The following is a 20,325-nucleotide window of genomic DNA, read 5'->3' on the forward strand; positions in this document are numbered from 1 at the left end:
AAAAAAAAAAAAAAAAAAAAAAAACACCTCCATTCGCCCCCGTTTGATTTCCATTCTTTGGCACAAAAATGAAAAATATGATTGTTATCCATTGTTGGGAATCTACTTATCAAACGTAGTGGAAATAAAAACGGATTTCGATTCCCACCTGGAATCGTCTTTGTGTTTAAATGGAAATTGTGATAAAAGTCATACATTTTTCTAGATCTGCAAATTCCTTTGCTTTTTCGTCGTTCCAGCAGCCTTGATCTATCACCCACAGCTATTCAATTGTTCAATCGCTAATGGTGATCCGCACAGCGAAAAAAATTGTAGGATTGTGATTTTCTTTTTGTGCTAACAAGAATAATGAATTCTCTCTCAAATTGTAAACCCTAATCACTTATTTATATAAACCCAAACGGGTTTGGCCTGACCGGTCCAATATTTAATTAATCCATTTAATTAAATCATGTCCGTGAATTAATTATTTCGAGCCTATAAATAAGTAACACAATTAATTAATTAATTCAACGCTTATTAAATTAATTAATTGACAAATCACAATCTTTCACTTCTCTTTTTGTGTGCGACCCATCAATTTCCCGATCACAATATTTAACGACATGAAATATCGTTTTGATCTAATCAAAATTGATAAATTAAAACACACTTTCAATTTATTACCAATTCACACTCGTCGTCCCAAATTGATATCTAGCAATGTGTCGGGGCAATACATGTAATAGAAAATGTCAAGTGGTATGACAACACCAAACTCGTTCGTTTGCCATGAAATTATAATCCCTTCGTTAATATAATCCGATCAATTACGAGATATTGAAGTGTGTCAATCTCGATTATCGATCATATCGTTCACTCCACTATTAAGTCAATATAAGTCGAAAACTTCTTTTCGACTTATGAGTACACCTTAGCCAAGAATTTCGTTATCAACGAATAAAATGCAGATTATAATATCTTACTATCTAATAGTGACGAATCCTCCTTCATACGATTTTTGACATACCTGAACGATGTCGTATTAGTGGTTCTTGGCAGAATAACATCCCAACACCGTCAAAGCATGACTATCTTCATATAAGGCACTATGACGACCTCAAGTCAAAGGACCAATTCCACTACCGAACGTTAGAGATTAACCACCGACACTTAGATAGTTATTCATGTGGAATCTGTTCTATAACAAAACATCAACGTATTCATTCACGTGTCACCACACTTTAGTTTGTGAGATCGGATACTTACTTCACAAGTAAGAAATGTCACGCGTGATAGTCTATCCATAATAGCAATATCCGTATCTCGTCATTACTTACGACCACGGATGATTTAAAATTCAATCATATGTGATTTGTATCTCACAATCACAACTCTTTGTGATTAACAAATTACTAAGATTTAAATCTACGGACTTCATTATTTAATTCGATTAAATATTAATTAATTAAATAATATATCTGCCATAAATCGCGTCAACTATATATTAGAAAGTGTATGTCCAAAGCCGATTGGACCTAAAACATAATATTTACAAACTCTCACTTGCACTATATCCATTCACTTATGTATCTAATATCATAACAGTCTACATGACAATCACGTTTATGTTACGACAACTCTTTGTCAGTGGATCTGCAATATTATCGAGTGTGGGAATTCGTTTATCTCTTTACGTCATTTCTATGTATATCTCTGATGAGATTATACCGCCTCAGTACATATTTGGATTATTGATGAGACATTAGTTCTTCACATGCACGATAGCTCTATTATTATCACAATACAATGACATGTGATCAACAATATTAGGAAGTACCCGAAGTTCATTAATGAACATCTTGATTCACATCGCAACTCTTTGCTACTTCTGAAGCAATCATGTATTAGGTTTCTACTATTGAACCAACGGTTGTTTCACATTTGGAACCATTCCAACACACCACTTAAAAGTAAACCAATTTATCTAATAAAATCTTCTCAAGATTTTATCTACGTAGATTGAGATGTGCTAAGCAATATTCTATATCTATCTCTATAGATCAAGTTACTTCTCCCATATCATTCATGAATAAATCTTTTAACAACCATTATTTCAACGATTGAAATATAGGGATGTCGTTTCCTATAATATTAGGAATACGACAATGCTCTCACTATCTTCTTGTAAACACACGATTCGTTTTCATATTTGATAAAATCAAACATTTTGATTTTTCCATCAAATCGAAGATTTCAACTCCAAGAGACTTGTTTTAACCCATAGTCATGGTATGCAACTAATGCAATCAAAATTCTAATGAACTTTAGCATGGCTAAGGGCGAAAGGTTTCGTCAAGGTCAACACTTAACCTTTTGCTACTAGCCTTACTTTGTATGTACGAATATTCTCCATCCGTGTTGACCTTTTCTTTATAAACAATTTACAACCGATGGGTTTTATCCCATTAGGAGAGTCAACCAAGGTCCAAACCTTGTTCACATATGTCGAGTTCATTTTGGATTTTATGTCAACTCTTGACTTTATTTTTGTGCAATTAGTAGGTTCATCATCCTGGATCAGCAATGCTTGATTAGTAATCATGGATTCGCACCTTCTTGAAAGTTGAATAATCCTACTAGATTCACATAGACCTGACATGTCCTCAGGAGTCTCTATTTCTTGATCAAGAGTATGTACCACATTACATATGGGATTAAACTCGGATTCATCTACTTGGCTAACTATATATGTGGACTCTTGAACTCTTTCAAATTCTATTTTGCTCCCACTATCTTTTTCTAGAATAAACATTTTCTCTAAGAGAATTATATGTCGTGAGACGAAAACTTTCTTCTTAATAGGTTAATAGAATTGATATCTAAATATCTATTTCGGATATCTCACAAATATTTATTTATCGAATTTAGTTTCAAATTTATCCAATTCAATGCACTTCACATAAGCGTCACAATCCCAAACTTTCATATGAGATAAATTAGGACTATAGCCTTTCCATAGCTCGTATGGAATTCTATTAACCAACTTAGATGTGACATGATTTAGTGTGCTGCACACTGCAATCAGTGCATGACTCCAAAACGGCTTTGGGTTGCATGGCTTGTTATTAATCACTCTATATCTAATAGTTTACGATTTCTCTTTTTCAAATACACCACCTTGTTGCAGTGTATATGGAGGAGTCCACTGCAAGAGAATCTCATTCTCTCTTAGATAATCTAAAATTTCATCTTTAAAATATTTAGTGTAAGAGTATCTTTACCTATTTGTTTCTCTACTTCTAACTTGACTCCCTCGAACCTTTCAAGAGCCCATGCTCGAATTTCATCAAATATGCATGGCTATTTCCGAAATAGTCATTAGTAAATGTAATGAAATAAGAGAAACCTTATCTAGCACTAACTGATATGGGTCTACATGAATCATTATGTATTAGATCAGTAATCATGCAGATATTTCTCCCTTTCAAATAAAAGTAGATTTGGTCATTGTGCTTAATAGACATAATTTGCACTTGTCAACTGATTCAAAATCAATTGACTCCACATATACATCTCTATGTAATATTAGAATTGCATTTCATCTATATGACCAAGTCTGCAATTCCAGATTTAGGTATTATTTAGATTATCACTTTTATGTCTTTTAACTTCTATACTCATTATAGAATGCTTAGTATTTAGAATATAAATGTTATTTATAACTTACCATACCATAAATATCTTAATCAAGATAGGCATGAACAACAATTGTTCTTAACATTAAAATAGTTCATGTCCAAACATGAAATTCATTTAATGTTCCAGTGATGGTTGGTATAAAGCAACATTTCTCTAATTCTAATACTAAGCCAAAAGGTAACGACAAGAAGTATACTCCTAGAGACAATGCAGCAACATTTGCTCATCTTCAACGTGTAGGTCAACTTCTCCCTTTTGAGTGCTCTACTTTTATTTAGTTTCTCCATATTTGTATAAATATGATATCCATATTTGATATCAAATACCTAAGAAACTCATGAAATAGATGTAAGTCTTGCAATATTTCTTTCAATGACCTTTCATTCTATAATGAAAGCAGGGATCATTAGATTTGGTATTATCCTACACTTTGACCGTATTAGCCATATTGGATACTTTCCAAAAGCTCCCTTTTTATTTCCTGTTAATATCCTTAGAGAAATCAATGGCTTGCCCATTATTAACTTTGATATTGGGCTTAACAGTCTTAAGCATGTTCAGCAACTCAATTAGTGTGCATTCGAGTTTATTTATATCATAATTCATAATTAGTATGAATAACTCTCTGACAAATATTGCAAAGCTAAGTCAATACTTATTTCGTAGTTCATGATTGAACTCAATTGAGGCACTTCTCAATGTCAATTATCTTCAGTACATGAGCATTGACTAAAGATTCCTCTGTCATTTCGTATCGGTATAATTGCTTGGAAATCTCATATTCTCCTACACATGATTATTATCATACAACTCTTTGAAATGAAAAATCATATGTTAGCATCTATACTCTCATGTTGCTTTTGTAACTCAAGTGACGTAATGCAAACATCACACACGTTGCAGTACTATTGTCATCACCGTGTTATTATAACATAACCAATTTTTTATGCTTGAGAACAATTTTCAAATTGTAGTGCCAATTAACAAAATTTAATTTGTCTTGATTGTTGGCATCCAGTATGCCACCCAAATACACATGATTATTCACGATTCAATAAATATAAATGACAAAAAGAAAAAGAATAATATATAAAAAATGCATCAATTAATTTAACATGGACTTTTATTAAATTAATTATGCTCACACTGTTTAACTCAAATTTATGACCCTCTCACATAAATTTATGGAGTCGGTATTTGACTCCCAGTGGGCTGGAATCTCATTTGTTATACCAAGACTTTGAGTATATACAACAAGCCTTAATATGACATTTGGGTAGATACTGTCCTTGTTTGATCCTCATTCTTTGGTAAAAATGTATTTTTCAACAGTGTTTTGACATCATTTCAACCACATATTTTTAATAAAATAATATTACACACAAATCTAAAACTTTTCCTTATTTTTTAACCACATTTCACATCAATACACTATTCAAAAATTCATTCTATCCCCAAAAATGGGGCTTAAACAAGGACACTATTATAAATTGTATCTCCATACAACTCTCAAATCATTAAATTGACAATTTTTTGTCTTCACACATCTTATGTGTTAGCTTAACATGCCTCTAAAATTTATCTCCTTGAGTGTATTCAACAAAAGATAAATTTTAGTTAAGTTGGACCCATCATTTTGAAATGTATAATATTTCATAATGTCAAATATGTCCCTAATAGTTTACCCTTGAGTGTACTCAACAAGTCGAGACGATTTGAAACTCTGATTTTTTACTATAATGATGAAAGGTTTATAATAAATTGACTTAATATTTTATGGAGGAATTTTACATTCAAAAGTCTCGTCATAACAATCACACATATTTTATTATACATCTACCATACAAATATATATATATATATATATATATATATAATGTAATAGTGTGGACGATTATGAATTTTTACTATGTAGTTTTTTCGAGTCATGAGGAAGACTAGTTGGTCAATTCCTAAGGAGTATTGCATTGACTCATATAATGCTCCATCTTCACGGTCTCCTCCTCTTCTTGTTTCTTCAATCAGTCTAACTACAACATGTATCCTATACTAATTGGCACGCAGGCCTAAATGAAATTGGACTCTTAAGCCCATAGTAATAATAACAATAATGTACTCGCAAATTCAAAATGATTAAGAGCCTTTAAGCCTATAATAATAATAATAATAACAGACTTACAGGCCCAAAACAATTAAGAGCTTGCAGACTCACAAAACAACAAGAATAAAATTAACCATTTAACACATCCACATGGTCGATTCCATAATCATCCACTAATAATGCATTTATCACATAAATATATTCTTATATAATATCTAATATTATATGCAAATATGTTTCGAGTTTCTAGCAATTAAGGTCGTCTAAACTATTTTAGACAAATGGATCGGAACAATTAAATAACCAATTAATCATATTAATCAATTATTTAATTAGCGGGCGTATTTAATTAAAATCAAATTTGATTTTAATTAAATACCAAATTAGAATTCAACCCTAATTCCACAATTATAAGGTGAGACTATTTAATTAAAATCAAATTTTAATTAAGTATCAAATTAGAGTCCAACTCTAATTTCAAAAGTCAGAGCGGTTTAATTTAATCAAAATTATATTTTAATTAAATAACAAAATTAGAGTCCAACTCTAATTTTAAGAAAGATTTTAGGGCATGACAATTTAATTAAAATTAAATTTTAATTAAATATCAAATTAGAATCTAATTCTAACTTTCAGAATATTCGGGTGAATAATTAATTAAAATCAAATTTTAATTAAATATTGAATTAGAGTCTAACTCTAATTTAAATTGAATTAACATTTTAATTTAGAATATAACTCCTAAATAAAATAAAATTTAATTTGGGGTCAAACTCTAATATTTAAGTTAAAATCCAATTTTAACGAAAATATAAAAAGTCGTCAACTTTAAATAAAATTTTAATTTGGGTCAATATTTAATAATATAGGTCAAAACCCATTTAAAATCAATTTTAAAACCATTTTAATACTTAAATTGAAAACACCTTTTGAAACTACAATTTTACCCAAGTTCCAAATTAATGGTGGGACCCTCGAAATTTAGAAATTGCATAGAAGCCCCTTTATTTAAAATTGCAAAATGACCCCCTTTTACATAATTACAGATGGCCCCTTTGAAATTTCTAAAAGTTCAAACAGGCCCTTATTTAAAATTAACAAATTGAGCCCTTATTTAGTAATTGCAAGTGGGGGCTCACAATTACATTAATTGCAATAGAATCCCCTGCCTCCAACCTCTCTCTCCCGAACCTAAAAACCCTTGAGCCTTTTTTTTTCTTGCGGTGCCGACTTTTATTTCAGTGGCGACGCTTGACAGCGTCGGCTTCATGCAGCTCAAAACAGCAATAGCTGCTGCTGCTGCAAATTCGACAGCAACGAGCAGCTGCGTTGCTACAAAAATACAGCAGTGGCGCTCATCGCTTCCCATAGTGGGCAGCGGTCGCTGCCAGCTCTGCCACTCCACTTCTTGTCCCCCTCTTTTTTTTTAATAATAATATTTCGATCCAAAATTATTTTTCTATTCAAAATAATTTTTGAACAAAAAAATAAATCTCTAATTGCCAGAAACAATTATAAGAACAAAATCAACTTTTGATTATTCCCAAAAATTCAAAACAATCTCTAACAAACACAAAGTAGGCTATGATACCACTGTTGGGAATCTATTTATCAAACGCAACGGAAATAAAAACGAATTTCGATTCCCACCAAGAATTGTCTTTGTGCTTAGATAGAAATTGTGATAAAAGTCATACATTTTTTCTAGATCTGCAAACTTTTTTGTTTTTCCCTTGTTCCAGCAGCCTTGATCTATCACCCACAGCTATCCAATTGTGCAGCCTCAAACGATGATCCACACAGAGAACAATATTGTAGGATTATGATTTTCTTCTTATGCTATAAGAATAATAAATTCTCTCTCAAATTGTAAACCCTAATCACTTATTCATATAAACCCAAATGAGTTTGGCCTGACCCGATCCAATATTTAATTAATTCATATAATTAAATTCGGTCCGTGAATTAATTAATTAATTCAATTAATTAATTTGGGCCTATAAATAAGCAACCAAACTAATTAATTTATCCAACGCATGTTAAATTGATTAATTGACAAATTACAATATTTCAGTTCTCTTTTTGTGTACGACCCATCAGATTCCCAATCACAATGCCTAACGACGTGAAATATTATTTTGATCTAATCAAAATTGATAAATTAAAACACCTTTTCAATTTATCACAAATTCACATTCGCCGTCTCAGATTGATATCTAGCACCATCTAGCAATGTATTAGGGTAATACATGTGACGAAAAATGTCACATGGTATGACAAAATCAAATTTGTTTGTTTACTGTGAAACTATAATCCCTTTGTTAATATGATTCGATCAATTACGAGATATAGAAGTATGTAACTCTCGATTATCGATCATATCGTTCACTCCACTATTAAGTCAATATAAGTCGAAAACTCGTTTTCAACTTATGAATACACCTTGGCCAAGATTTCGTAACCAACTTAATTGAATGAAATACAGATCATAATCTCTTACTATCTAAGAGTATGAATTCTCTATTGGTCATTCACAACCTTCATACGATTCTTGACATACCCGAATGATGTCGTATTAGTGGCCCTTGGCAGAACAACATCCAACACTGTCTAAGTATGACTGTCTTCATATAAGGCACTATGACGACCTCAAGTCAAAGAACCAATTCCACTGTCAAACATTAGAGATTAACCACTGACACTCAGATAGTTATCCATGTGGAATCTCTCGGAGGATCTCCAATGTTTTGTTCTATAACAAAACATCCACGTATTCGTTCATTACTTAGGACCACGGATGATTTAAGATTCAATTATATGTAATTTGTATCTCACAATTACAACTCCTTGTGATTAACAAATTACTAAGATTTAAATCTACAGACTTCATTATTTAATTCGATTAAATATTAATTAATTAAATAATAGATCTGTCATAAATCGCATCAACTATATATTAAAAAGTGTTTATATCCAAAGTCGATTGGACTACAGACTTCATTATTTAATTCGATTAAATATTAATTAATTAAATAATAGATCTGTCATAAATCGCATCAACTATATATTAAAAAGTGTTTATATCCAAAGTAGATTGGACCTGGGGTATAAAACTCACATCCATCACATCAAGCCACTATATTTGACTTTTCTATCTCTTGTGTGAGTCCTGAAACGACTATACTCATTCTTACTTTTACAAAAATAAGTATCAAATGGGGCATTAATGTTCTAAACAAATTCAAACTCGTTAGAAATTGGCCTACAAACCATTGGGCTCAAGAAGTTTAGGCCATGAATATTGCTCGAAGACTTGTTTCTATGTGGAAAATTAATCGAAATGGCATATTATCTCAAATTTTAACACAGTTTAATATAAAATCAACGTTACATCGAAGTGTCTAATTGCATCGCCTCGCTCTGAGTAAATATATAAAGCATGTTGTTTGCTAAAATTAATCGAAATGGCATATTGTTATGTATGGCATCAGGCTCAAGCTTAACTCTTCAAACAAGCATGTTAAAGATAAATTAGTCAAAAGTTCGTGGGTAACCAAAGGCACAAGGAATTTCAAATTTGGGTAGCACAAGCTGTTTTTCTTTGAAGAATGGGTGTGCTAGAGAGAGATTTTTGAGAGAGTAGTGTTAGAAAAGACTTTTGAGAGCGCACTACACTAGTACACAAATTATCATTTAATAGAACAATGATTCAATGAAAAAAGAGTTGCATCAGAAGGCGGTACAAGAAAACCCAAATCTTTCGACCAAGCATCTATGCGAGCGATTCAAAACCAAACAATCCAAAATATCAAACATATTCTTGAAGATAAGTATAAATACGAAAAGTATTATAGTCAGAAATCCTCAAACTTTGCAAAATGCAAAATCAAAAAATAAAAAATAAATAAACAGAGGATAAGGGCAGGGGTATAATGAGCAATGTTTTTCCAAAACATAAGAATTATTAAGGGGGTGTTCTCTTTGTGTTTCAGTTTTGTGTTTTGAGTTTTGAATTCATTTTGAGTTTTGAGTTTTGAGTGTTTGTTTTGAAATTATTGAAAATGCGTTCTTTTTGTTAGTTTCTCAAAACAAAAAACAAAAAATTTTTTTTTTTAATTTTGAGAATCACCACAACACCGCCTCAAAACATCAAAAAAAAATAAAATTTTTTTTTTTTTTTGAAATTTTGAGAATCACTACACTATCTCCTCAAAATTTTTTTTTTTTTTTTTTTTATTTTTTTTTAAAATTTTGAAAAACCCCCCCCCCCCCCCCCAAAAAAAAAAAAAAAAAAAAAAAAAAAGAAGTGTTTCCCGCGTTTTCAATTTTTTCAAGTTTTACACTGAAAACGCCCAAAACGACAAAAAAGTCGTTTTGTGTTTTCTTCACAAATTTTTTTTCGTTTTCGAAAACTGGAACGAGAACGCGTTTTCACCGTTTTGAAAAATCAAAAACAGAAAACGACCCGAAAACGGTAAAGAGAACAGGCCCTTAGGTTCCCATTCAATTTTTCCATTGGCATTCCCATAGTTTTAAATTTCAGTATAAGTAGATCCCTACCATATAATATAGGTATATTTTCTTGTCAAAATCTTGAAGTCTCATGAATCACGAGTTACATTTAGAAAGTGTAACAAAAAAAAATGAACTCGTCAAATCACATCGAAACTATGACTTTGATTTAGATTCACATAGGTCCGTCAATATTTCTATTTTTAGCCGAACGAGTTCGATTTCCATAATGGAATCCAACCGTTCCAGATCCTAGCTCATCCACCAATATCATATGCTAATAAACAGGAGTCGTGTTACTACATACCCCCAAAAAAATAATAATAATAATAATAATAATAAATCCCGACAACACACGATATATATACAAGAAGCTCGCACTGAACGAAATTGTAGAAACATAACTGTAGGCAATCTCACTTCCTCTTTCCCAAAACCCTTAAAAATCACCATTCGAAACCCCGCCATTTCCACTTATCTCGTGCACATACGAACGCTGATATGGCCGCAACTATAGCCAGGTCAATCCTGGCCGTCCGATCAACCGGAGCCACCGCTTCTCTCCTCCTCCCAAGACGGCTATTCTCTTTCTCTGTTTCTAAACCCGGTTTCGTCCGCCCCGGCTTCGGAACCGGGTCCTCCACCCGCTCAGCCACACCCGCTTCCTTGTCCCACTCTCTGCAGGTTACTTCTCCTAACTTGACCCGGTATAACACGATCAGATGCCGAGTCAATCGGTCCGGATCTTCTTACTCGCCACTGAACTCGGGGTCGAACTTTGGTGACCGCCCACCCACAGAGATGGCGCCGCTTTTCCCCGGATGTGATTATGAGCACTGGCTTATTGTCATGGATAAGCCTGGCGGTGAAGGGGCGACTAAGCAGCAGATGATTGATTGTTATATTCAAACGCTAGCTAAAGTTGTTGGAAGGTTGATTAAATATATGACTTTTAATTTAATTGTTGTTGGATATTTCTTAATATTTAATAGCCTCATATTTGGTAACATTAATTGCTATACTCACATTTTAGGTAATGATTAACATGTATTTGCAGGACAAATAGCATGTTTGGCTATGCTGAAAGTTTTTTTATATGTACTAAAATGTAAATATAAGTTTCAAAATAAATTATTTCTTTTGTTGAAAAATGCTAGAAATAAGTAAGTTTTGGCTGTAGGGTTGGATTTCTGTCATAAAATTAAGTTTTTTTTACTTGAAACTAAGAAATAACCATACATGTTTGTCTATACAAAGTTAAAGCATTATCACTTTTTTTGGGCTGTACGTGGTTAATTGGAAAGTTTTTGGATTTAGAAAATTCTGTATCCTACTGGGAAGCATAGTGCAGTAGCTTTTAATAACAAGTCGGTTGATCAAGAATGGAAAATGTGAGATATGAAGTAATAACATCCTTGTTTAGTGAAATGGATTTTTTTTTTATATTTTATATTGTTGGATACTTATTCCCGGGTTATGGATTGTCTTTGTGGTTTTAATAGCGAAGAGGAGGCTAAAAAGAAGATATATAATGTGTCATGTGAGAGGTACTTTGGATTTGGATGTGAGATTGATGAGGAGACCTCAAACAAGCTTGAAGGTTAGTTCTTGCCTCTTGGCGATTGATTTTCTATTCTTCCTTTGAATTTAATTCAGTTATTGATATGAATAAGGCCTGGAAGCAGGCTTAAACAGTTTTTCATTTCATTAGTCCAAACATTCCCATTTTTGTGTAGGATTGCCTGGTGTTCTGTTTGTTCTTCCAGATTCTTATGTTGATGCTGAGAATAAGGACTATGGAGGTAATTTATCTTCTATAACTTTCTTTTTCTGTCATCTAGGATTCAAATAATTTAACTGTTACAGTCACTCAACTAATGAATTCCTTCATATGGGACTATTGGTTTGGTATGTGTTCCACTTCTCATCCAATGTGTTTAATACGTTTTTGTGGTGATATTTATTCCAACTGTGTACTGAGTTGGCACGTGGTTGGATTATGTATTATATAGTGCAGTGTCAATTATCAGATATACAGCATTCATGGGTGAACTTCTCAAGTTCGAATTTTCTGAAGTTTTGGTTATCATTCAAATTGGAAACTCTCAATTTAATAGAACTGGGCAGAACATTCCATTGTCAGTTTCTTTTTCTTGTTGAAGAACTATATATTCATCTTTATGCATTTATAAATTTCTCCAGTTATGTGTTTCACTTCTTAATTATTTTTTATGTGCATTGCTGATAATTCATTATAAAATTCAACTTGTATGCCATTTGTAACTTGTTTCATTTGGTCAAAGACGGAAGAGTTATGAAAGGGCTTTGAACAAGACTCGATGCCACTGGGTTTTGTACAGGATATAAATGATTATGGAATGGAAATGCAATTTGTCTGTGTTCTTCCTAATATGGAATAGAACTTGTGTGGAAAAATTATATTGCTGCAGAATGCCTACAGATATAACTTCAAACATGTAAAACTTCAACTAGTAACTCAAAATCCATAATGGAGAAGTTCAAGTTATTAATAGTTGAGACGTATTGTGGAAGATGTCCATTCTGAATCCGATATGCAAGAGACTGCTCTTTACTAAAAGCCATTCTTGGTACTGCGGACAAGTAATAAGTTGCACTTTATGTGTTGCAGCAGATGAACATTGACTTCCTTAGTGTAAAATAAGGATGTTGTGACTCCCTTCAATTATTTCCATTTTTATTTGTCTAACACAGCCCCCTTTTTTTTTCATATTAGACTGATGGATCTGACTGTGATAATGAATTAGACCATGTTTTTGTTAGTTGCAATCGTAGATCAAAATAAGGAAATTCCGACTGGGGTCCCAAGCCTGTTATATCTGGCTCTGTAGGTCCCTAACCTAGGAAGCGGTTCGGCCATCAAGTAAAAATTTGATAATTCGCGGGTATGAAAGGGTGCACTTGTCTTTTAAATAAAAATGTCCTTATTTAATGGTGAAATGGAACTAGGGTTCTAAAAATGAAAGATTTGGGACCCCACCATCAAAAGTTTCAAAGGTTAGTGATGTAGGATCATATTGGGGAAAGAAGTACTAGTAGAAATAAAATATTTTAATTCCGGATTGGGCCCATATGACTATTTTGGAAAGAGAATGATGAGAGGAACACTACTTACCGCTACGCTGTGATGTACGAAGAATTTCGACCATTCGAGTTTGTTTAGGACTCAAAAACTGATTTTTAAAGTTTTGGCGCTGTTTTTGTTGATTCGTTTATTTTGGGTTTTTTGCAATTTTAGTTTGTTTAAACTTCCTTTTCATTACTTTGAGTTGTTTTAAACTACGTTTCCATGTAAACCCTTATAAATAAGAGATTAGTTCTTTTTTTTCCTTTTTTTTAATCATTCATCAATAAAATTCGTGAAATTTATTTTTCTTCTTAATTTGGTGGATTTCAAATTTCGTAAACTCTAGGTTTTTGCCTGAATTCCTTTTTCTCGGTGCGTCAGTTAGGGACGACCCTAGCTGGAATATTCCAATTAAAATATTGTGCTTAGCTTCAGTTAAATTTGATTCAGTCGGTAGTTAAGTTTTGTTAAGGGGTTCATGATGTGTATCGATTCTATCTTTACTGGGTGATGTCATTGATTGTGCTTGATAATCACTCAATTTCATATATGTTTGCAGTATCCAATTCGGTGAAATTATTATGAGGGTGTTTGGCGTCCATTTTTTATGGAAAAATGAATTTTAGAATAGTAGATTGATAGAAAATATGCGGATGAAAAGTTTTTTATTTACATGTAAAATTAATCTTAATAAAGGATGTGTGGTTGAAAAGAAATCTTAATAAAGGATGTGTGGTTGAAAAGAAGAGAGATAAAAATGTATTTTGGGAAAAATGAGAATCAAACAGGACCTATATATGAAATCAAATATATTTTTGGCTCCAGTTCTCATTTATATGAAGAAGTAGATGTTAAGAAATCTGAACGTTTGCTGTAAATTCCTTTCTGGGCTATTGATGTTATTATGTGCAGGTTTGGGAAACATAAAATTTCCTTATAATTTAATGGTCATAGTCAAACATTAATTTCAACCACATATTTTGTAGGATCCACAACTCATTTATCCACCACTACTACTATCACATTATTATTTAAGCAGCTTATAATTTTATCCTAAACAAACACTCTATTTCGTATATTAAAGTTTGGAAGTGGCTCCTTTTCACATTTACTTGTAAAAGAAAATTTGGGCTTCCAGTCATATTCATATTATACTCAAAAATGTATTTTGAGCACCATTGCTGTTTATCTGGGTCTTGAAGTTATACTAGATATTGAATGATTTCTCTTCATCATCACAGCATTCAAAAGAATTTGTTTATATTTGCTATTAAGATTGATGAGATATCTTCTGTATCTCTCTGAACTTTTCATGGTTCAACAGCTGAGCTGTTCGTGAATGGAGAGATAGTTCAAAGATCGCCCGAGAGACAGAGGAGAGTGGAGCCTGTGCCTCAGAGAGCCCAAGACAGACCAAGATACAACGACCGAACTCGTTATGTGAGGCGTCGTGAAAATAATAGGTGAAAAGCGATAACAGGTTTATATAAGAACCTAGTTGTATGAAATTTCGATGAATGCCTTATCAATAAAATCCTTGTTTAGTGAAATGGATTTTTTTTTTATATTTTATATTGTTGGATACTTATTCCCGGGTTATGGATTGTCTTTGTGGTTTTAATAGCGAAGAGGAGGCTAAAAAGAAGATATATAATGTGTCATGTGAGAGGTACTTTGGATTTGGATGTGAGATTGATGAGGAGAGCTCAAACAAGCTTGAAGGATTGCCTGGTGTTCTGTTTGTTCTTCCAGATTCTTATGTTGATGCTGAGAATAAGGACTATGGAGCTGAGCTGTTCGTGAATGGAGAGAGAGTTCAAAGATCACCCGAGAGACAGAGGAGAGTGGAGCCTGTGCCTCAGAGAGCCCAAGACAGACCAAGATACAACGACCGAACTCGTTATGTGAGGCGTCGTGAAAATAATAGGTGAAAAGCGATAACAGGTTTATATAAGAACCTAGTTGTATGAAATTTCGATGAATGCCTTATCATTAATGGGTCTTATGTTGATATTATATTGTCGCTGGATTGTTATGGACTTGTAGGACAAGAATTCTCGAGTCAGTTCTCTACTCATGGAATCATTAATTTGTGGATCTCAAACTTTCTAATTAATATGTGATTATGAGATGAATTTTTTTGAAGTTGATCTGGTGGCTAAGATTTACATGAGTAGAATTAAAGTCGACTACAAACTTCATAAAGAAAAGGAATTGCGACGGGCCGACTATGATAGAGTAATTTATTTACACAGCTGATAGCACACAAGTCAATGACAATACTGTATATAGGCATTGTTCTCACTTGTATTCTCATCGTGTCTTGTCCAATCCAATCTATTGCTGAGCTTGTCCTGACGAATTATTGTATCCTTTGATAATTTTGGCCAAATCCTCTGAACCTAACCGCGTGCCTGATGTCCTCAACAGGTTATAAACTTACCACTGTTACATTAAAGCCATTTGATTAAAACTGCAAACAGAGTCAATTTTTTTAAGGTTTGTCACTCACATTGAACCCTATCTTTCTTTTACGAAAATCTAGGAAAATTGGAAAAGACAATTTCATATACAATATTATAAAAGAATTGCTTCTCCTTTTCTTTTCTTTTCTTTTTTGGGCTAGTGAGGGCCATAGGTGTGATAAAATGCTAGAAGCCAAAATGTGTAGAATAAGACAAAGGGCTGTTTGGTTTTTATCACCAGAGTGACCCCAAAAAATGTCACGAGAAAAAGGGTATCTAGCAGCATGCCTTAAATTAAGCAGGCAAAAGGGATAATCCATTTTCTTGATTAGGGAATCAATATAGTCTTTGGCTGGTTCTTCATTTCATGCCAAACACTAGCATACAAAAGAAGGGGATGATATTTGTTATATGCTAGATTTAAAGTTATATATTGAAAAGCGAAAAAATAGGGTTAAATGAAGTGCATGTCATTCAATTTTGATTGGAGTTATATCTTGATCACTCATCTACGAATTACATGTAAATTTGGTAAGTTATATTCAATTTGGTAAAATTTGATCATCAACTTTGAGTTTCCTTGCAAATATGGTTATTTTGTCCAATATCCCGTCAGTTAAACTAACGTAATATGATGACCTAAATGTTGAAACTAATGGATGAATGACGTTTATATTCACGTCATACAAAAATACACATTATACATCTTACAAAAAACACTCAAAAACGTATGAACTAAAAGTGTATTTTTACAAGCCACCTATTTATTAATTTGATGTTGAGGTCGACACGAGGGACGAAGTAACCAATTTTGCAAGAAAATCGAAATTAGATTACCTGATTATACCAAACCAAATGAGTGACTTAAATAATGCTCTCAATGTTGGGTGACTCGTAGTTCATTTAACCCTAGAAAATATGACAAAGCCAAAATTAAGACCGGTTGGATTTTAACAAAATACTAAGAATAATCAATTAACATTTGTTTGTTCAACCAATATTGAGAAATAGTTAAATTCCGGGTTTCGGTGGTTCTAAACGCATGAAAAAAGTTCATTTTTGACCAACAAACTTGTTGATTAAATATAAATATCGATTTGGATGGAAAGAATTTCGGAAAAAAAAAAAAAAAAAGACCTTCAAAGTTCAATAAATTTTTTCATAATAAATCGGCGAATAGTGAAGCTCTAGTTCTTGCTTTTAAAGAAAACCAAGAACCCATATTCGAATCAAGCCACATTAATTAAAGATAACAAGACATGCGAGATATTTATTTATTTATTTGTATAATTTTATAATTACGCCCAACATTATATACTAAATAGAGTGTTTGTAGAATTAATAAACTAACACTTTGAAAAAACAATATCGCTCGATGCTTCCTCCAAAATGTAAAAGAATTACATGTTTTTTACCCATTACTTTTTTGGTCAATCTCAACACTTTGGGGTATATGATTTCTATGCTATAAGAGTTGACCAAATTATAGTTTATAACTATAAAAGAGAATAATCTTCGTGTATATGGTCACTAGGAGAATATTTCTCTATGCTTAAAAAGTTCAATTGTTAAAAAAGTAAATCTAAAATTAATATTTATTTCGGCAATATAATGAGAATCTATTTTGAAACATTGACACACTATTTATTTTGCATCTCCATTCGTAATTAAATTTTTACTTTAACAAATTACGATATAATAATAGATCGAACAAAGTTGAAAAAAAGAATTATCAGGCAAGCCCAATGAATTAACCGAGTTGATTAGAAAGTTTTCGGAAAAGGATTCCACCCACCGCATGTGGTATCAATAGATAATTAAGTCGTTTTAACTACATGTTAACGTGATCACACAATAAAATATCACATAGTATTTTAAATCTAGTAATTAATTATATATAACACACCTTTTAAGCTTCTAAACAATTCAAAGAAGAGAAAGTTTATGCTTACTTTTAATTAAGTAGTAATAACTTAAACCAAGTCGCTAATTCATCTAACCTAAAAGACAAATAGATTTGAACCACAATAGGCATCGCAAGGGTGGCAAATAAGCCTTTTCTTCTACTAATTTATTTTACCTAGCTATTTTATTTATTTGGTATGCACATTTTACTACGCCTATAATTACACGACACGTATGACATTCAGATTTCAGTGTCTTTAAAAAATCCAATAAAATAAAATAAAAAGTTTTGTTTGTTTATCATTCTACGACATTGTTTTTAACCACAGATTTTTCATTAAAATAATATTACACATTTTTTTAACCAAACATTTCAACATTAATCACTATTTCATAATAATGGGACAAAAACACGCACTAATGAATTTGAATGTCGTTTTCTGTATTATAAATTGGGAATCGATGGATTTGAAAGCACTCTTTCGACTCAAGGAAGATATGTCAATCAATTTAAAAAGTGATTTCCTATTTATTACACATTTGCTTTTACTCTTACCAAAAATTCTGTAGTCTATCATACTAATGTCCCATTCGATGAAAATTAAAATTCAATTTTAATAAATTTTGATATATGTGATTGAAAAATTTGGTGTAATAAAATGTGTGATTAAAATTAATTATTAATTTCAATTTAAAATAAAATTTTAATTTGAATCTCCTTCAAATAGAGGCTAAATATATCTACAAACAAGTGAGTGAACTACCAAAACAAGGACTATAGGAAATTAGATTAAAGAGTTCTTGCTAATATATCTACAAGGACTTCAAATTCTATGCTTACGTTTCAAGCAGCTTCATTATTCATCTACCAATGCCAATTGTATACCACGCTCCACCTCAAGGGCGTATACAAATGCAATTATGGTCAACTAAATTACAATGCGTTTAATCATAATTTGCACCTATAACCGATAACACTAATCTTAATCACAGCCGTTTTTCACGTCCAACCCCTTATTATTATGTACACGCGTCTCCTCAAAAATAAAATAACTAAATTACAGTCTTTATCAGGCTATTAGAATTCCGATAACAAAACGTTAAGTTGACATTCGTTAGGTGTCGGTGACCATAAAGGTGATGACGGATTCTTTAACTTGTGAAAGTACTCCATAATGTAAATTTCGCATTTAACTAAGTCGTCTATTACTCCAATCTCGTCTTTTAATGGTAGAAATGGAGGCCGTACAACTTCCTTTAGTAAATCCCACTTCAAGCCGTGAAAGAACTCGTGTTCCTTAATCTCGCAGGCGCCTCTCCGATACCCGAGGCGGCGCGTGGGGTCCTTTTCCAACAACTTTCGAATCAAATCCGTTAATGGACTGGGCTTGCCAAAAAATTCTGGCCGGCCCAACAGTATTTTCTGAAATGTTTCTTTCCTGCTCTTACCCTTAAACGGCGTCGTTCCATATAACATTTCGTAGCCTAGCACACCAAGAGCCCACCAATCGACGGCAAATTCATGGCCATCGCCGCGTATAATCTCTGGTGCGACGTACTCCTCCGTGCCCACGAAGGAATTCGACCGCTCATTCCTCGAAAAATCATCTGGGTTTCTCCGGCTAACCGGCGACACGCGAGCACTTTTTGCCTTCTTCAACCCTGTCATGTTATTGTTCAATGCATGCTTTCCTCTTTTCGAAATAATGAAGCGCTTGAATTTCCCGGCGAGATGAGGGTTCTTTAAATTTGCTGGTGAATTTTCCTGCGGATCGGAGTAAATTTGCAGATTATCCGGTTTCCTTTGGACTAGGTTTCTCGACAGGTCGAAATCCGTTAACGTGATGTGGCCAGATTGTTGTACGAGGATGTTTTCCGGCTTTAAATCCCGGTAAACAATGCCTTGTAAATGGAGGTGCTCCAAAGCACAAATGATTTCCGCTAAATAAAAACGGATGACCGCCGACGAGAAAGCTCGGTCGTTTTGGCGGTACCGGAGCTCGTTGAGGTCACCGCCGGGGCAAAACGGGGTAGCCCAGCAAATGATTTCATGATTTTCAAAAGATCCAATGAGGTATGGCAGAAAAGGGTGGTTGTGGAAGCGGCTGAGGACGGAGATTTCGTGGCGAGCGCGGCGGTCGGCGTGACGGAGGGATGATTTCTCCACCACCTTGAGGGCGAAGGGGCGGTGGGCAAAGGGGTCGTTTGACATGTGATGGACGAGGAATACTGTGCCCATTGCACCTTTGCCTAGTACTTTGATGGCTCGTAGGTTGTCCAAATCTAACAAATCCGGCGCCGGCGGAGCTGTATTGATGGCCATTGCAATTTTCGAGAGACAAGACAAGGAGACAATGTTAGTATGCAGATAGCAGATATGCTTGGTAGGAAGGAAGTATATATATGCAATGGCACACGAGGGGATTATAGAGCAAGGGCATGTTTGGATATGAATATAAGTTAAAGTTACTTAAGAGTCATTTCCAGCTGATGGAATAAAACAAGATGGGCACACGTGTAGGTGGTTCAAGGAACTTTTTAGTAAGAGACAAAAT

At 33.2% G+C, this 20,325-nt stretch overlaps 3 protein-coding genes across 3 annotated transcripts; 2 read left to right on the top strand and 1 right to left on the bottom strand.

The window, feature by feature from the left end:
* The first annotated feature begins 10,707 nt into the window (after positions 1-10,707).
* Positions 10,708-14,932, top strand: LOC111396758 (multiple organellar RNA editing factor 2, chloroplastic-like). Its single transcript, XM_023023259.1, has 4 exons — positions 10,708-11,226; positions 11,797-11,894; positions 12,031-12,096; positions 14,725-14,932. Exons 1-4 carry the CDS (start codon positions 10,796-10,798, stop codon positions 14,865-14,867), a joined length of 738 nt encoding a protein of 245 aa, XP_022879027.1. The 5' UTR covers positions 10,708-10,795; the 3' UTR covers positions 14,868-14,932.
* Positions 14,933-14,973: 41 nt separating this feature from the next.
* LOC111396759 (multiple organellar RNA editing factor 2, chloroplastic-like) lies at positions 14,974-15,548 on the top strand. Its single transcript, XM_023023260.1, has one exon. The coding sequence runs from the start codon at positions 14,999-15,001 to the stop codon at positions 15,329-15,331; it is 333 nt and encodes a 110-aa protein (XP_022879028.1). The 5' UTR covers positions 14,974-14,998; the 3' UTR covers positions 15,332-15,548.
* A 2,998-nt stretch (positions 15,549-18,546) lies between these two features.
* On the bottom strand, positions 18,547-20,201 carry LOC111396760 (serine/threonine-protein kinase UCNL-like). Its single transcript, XM_023023261.1, has one exon. The coding sequence runs from the start codon at positions 20,091-20,093 to the stop codon at positions 18,849-18,851; it is 1,245 nt and encodes a 414-aa protein (XP_022879029.1). The 5' UTR covers positions 20,094-20,201; the 3' UTR covers positions 18,547-18,848.
* Positions 20,202-20,325: the final 124 nt, after the last annotated feature.

The sequence above is a fragment of the Olea europaea genome, chromosome 7, assembly GCF_002742605.1.
Source record: "Olea europaea var. sylvestris chromosome 7, O_europaea_v1, whole genome shotgun sequence".
NCBI lineage: Eukaryota > Viridiplantae > Streptophyta > Magnoliopsida > Lamiales > Oleaceae > Olea > Olea europaea.

Coding starts and splice junctions, on each gene's coding strand:
- LOC111396758 (XM_023023259.1), top strand. CDS start 10,796: ATGGCCGCAACTATAGCCAGGTCAATCCTGGCCGTCCGATCAACCGGA. Junction 11,227..11,796: donor CTAGCTAAAGTTGTTGGAAG/GTTGATTAAATA, acceptor TGGTTTTAATAG/CGAAGAGGAGGCTAAAAAGA. Junction 11,895..12,030: donor GACCTCAAACAAGCTTGAAG/GTTAGTTCTTGC, acceptor ATTTTTGTGTAG/GATTGCCTGGTGTTCTGTTT.
- LOC111396759 (XM_023023260.1), top strand. CDS start 14,999: ATGGATTGTCTTTGTGGTTTTAATAGCGAAGAGGAGGCTAAAAAGAAG.
- LOC111396760 (XM_023023261.1), bottom strand. CDS start 20,093: ATGGCCATCAATACAGCTCCGCCGGCGCCGGATTTGTTAGATTTGGAC.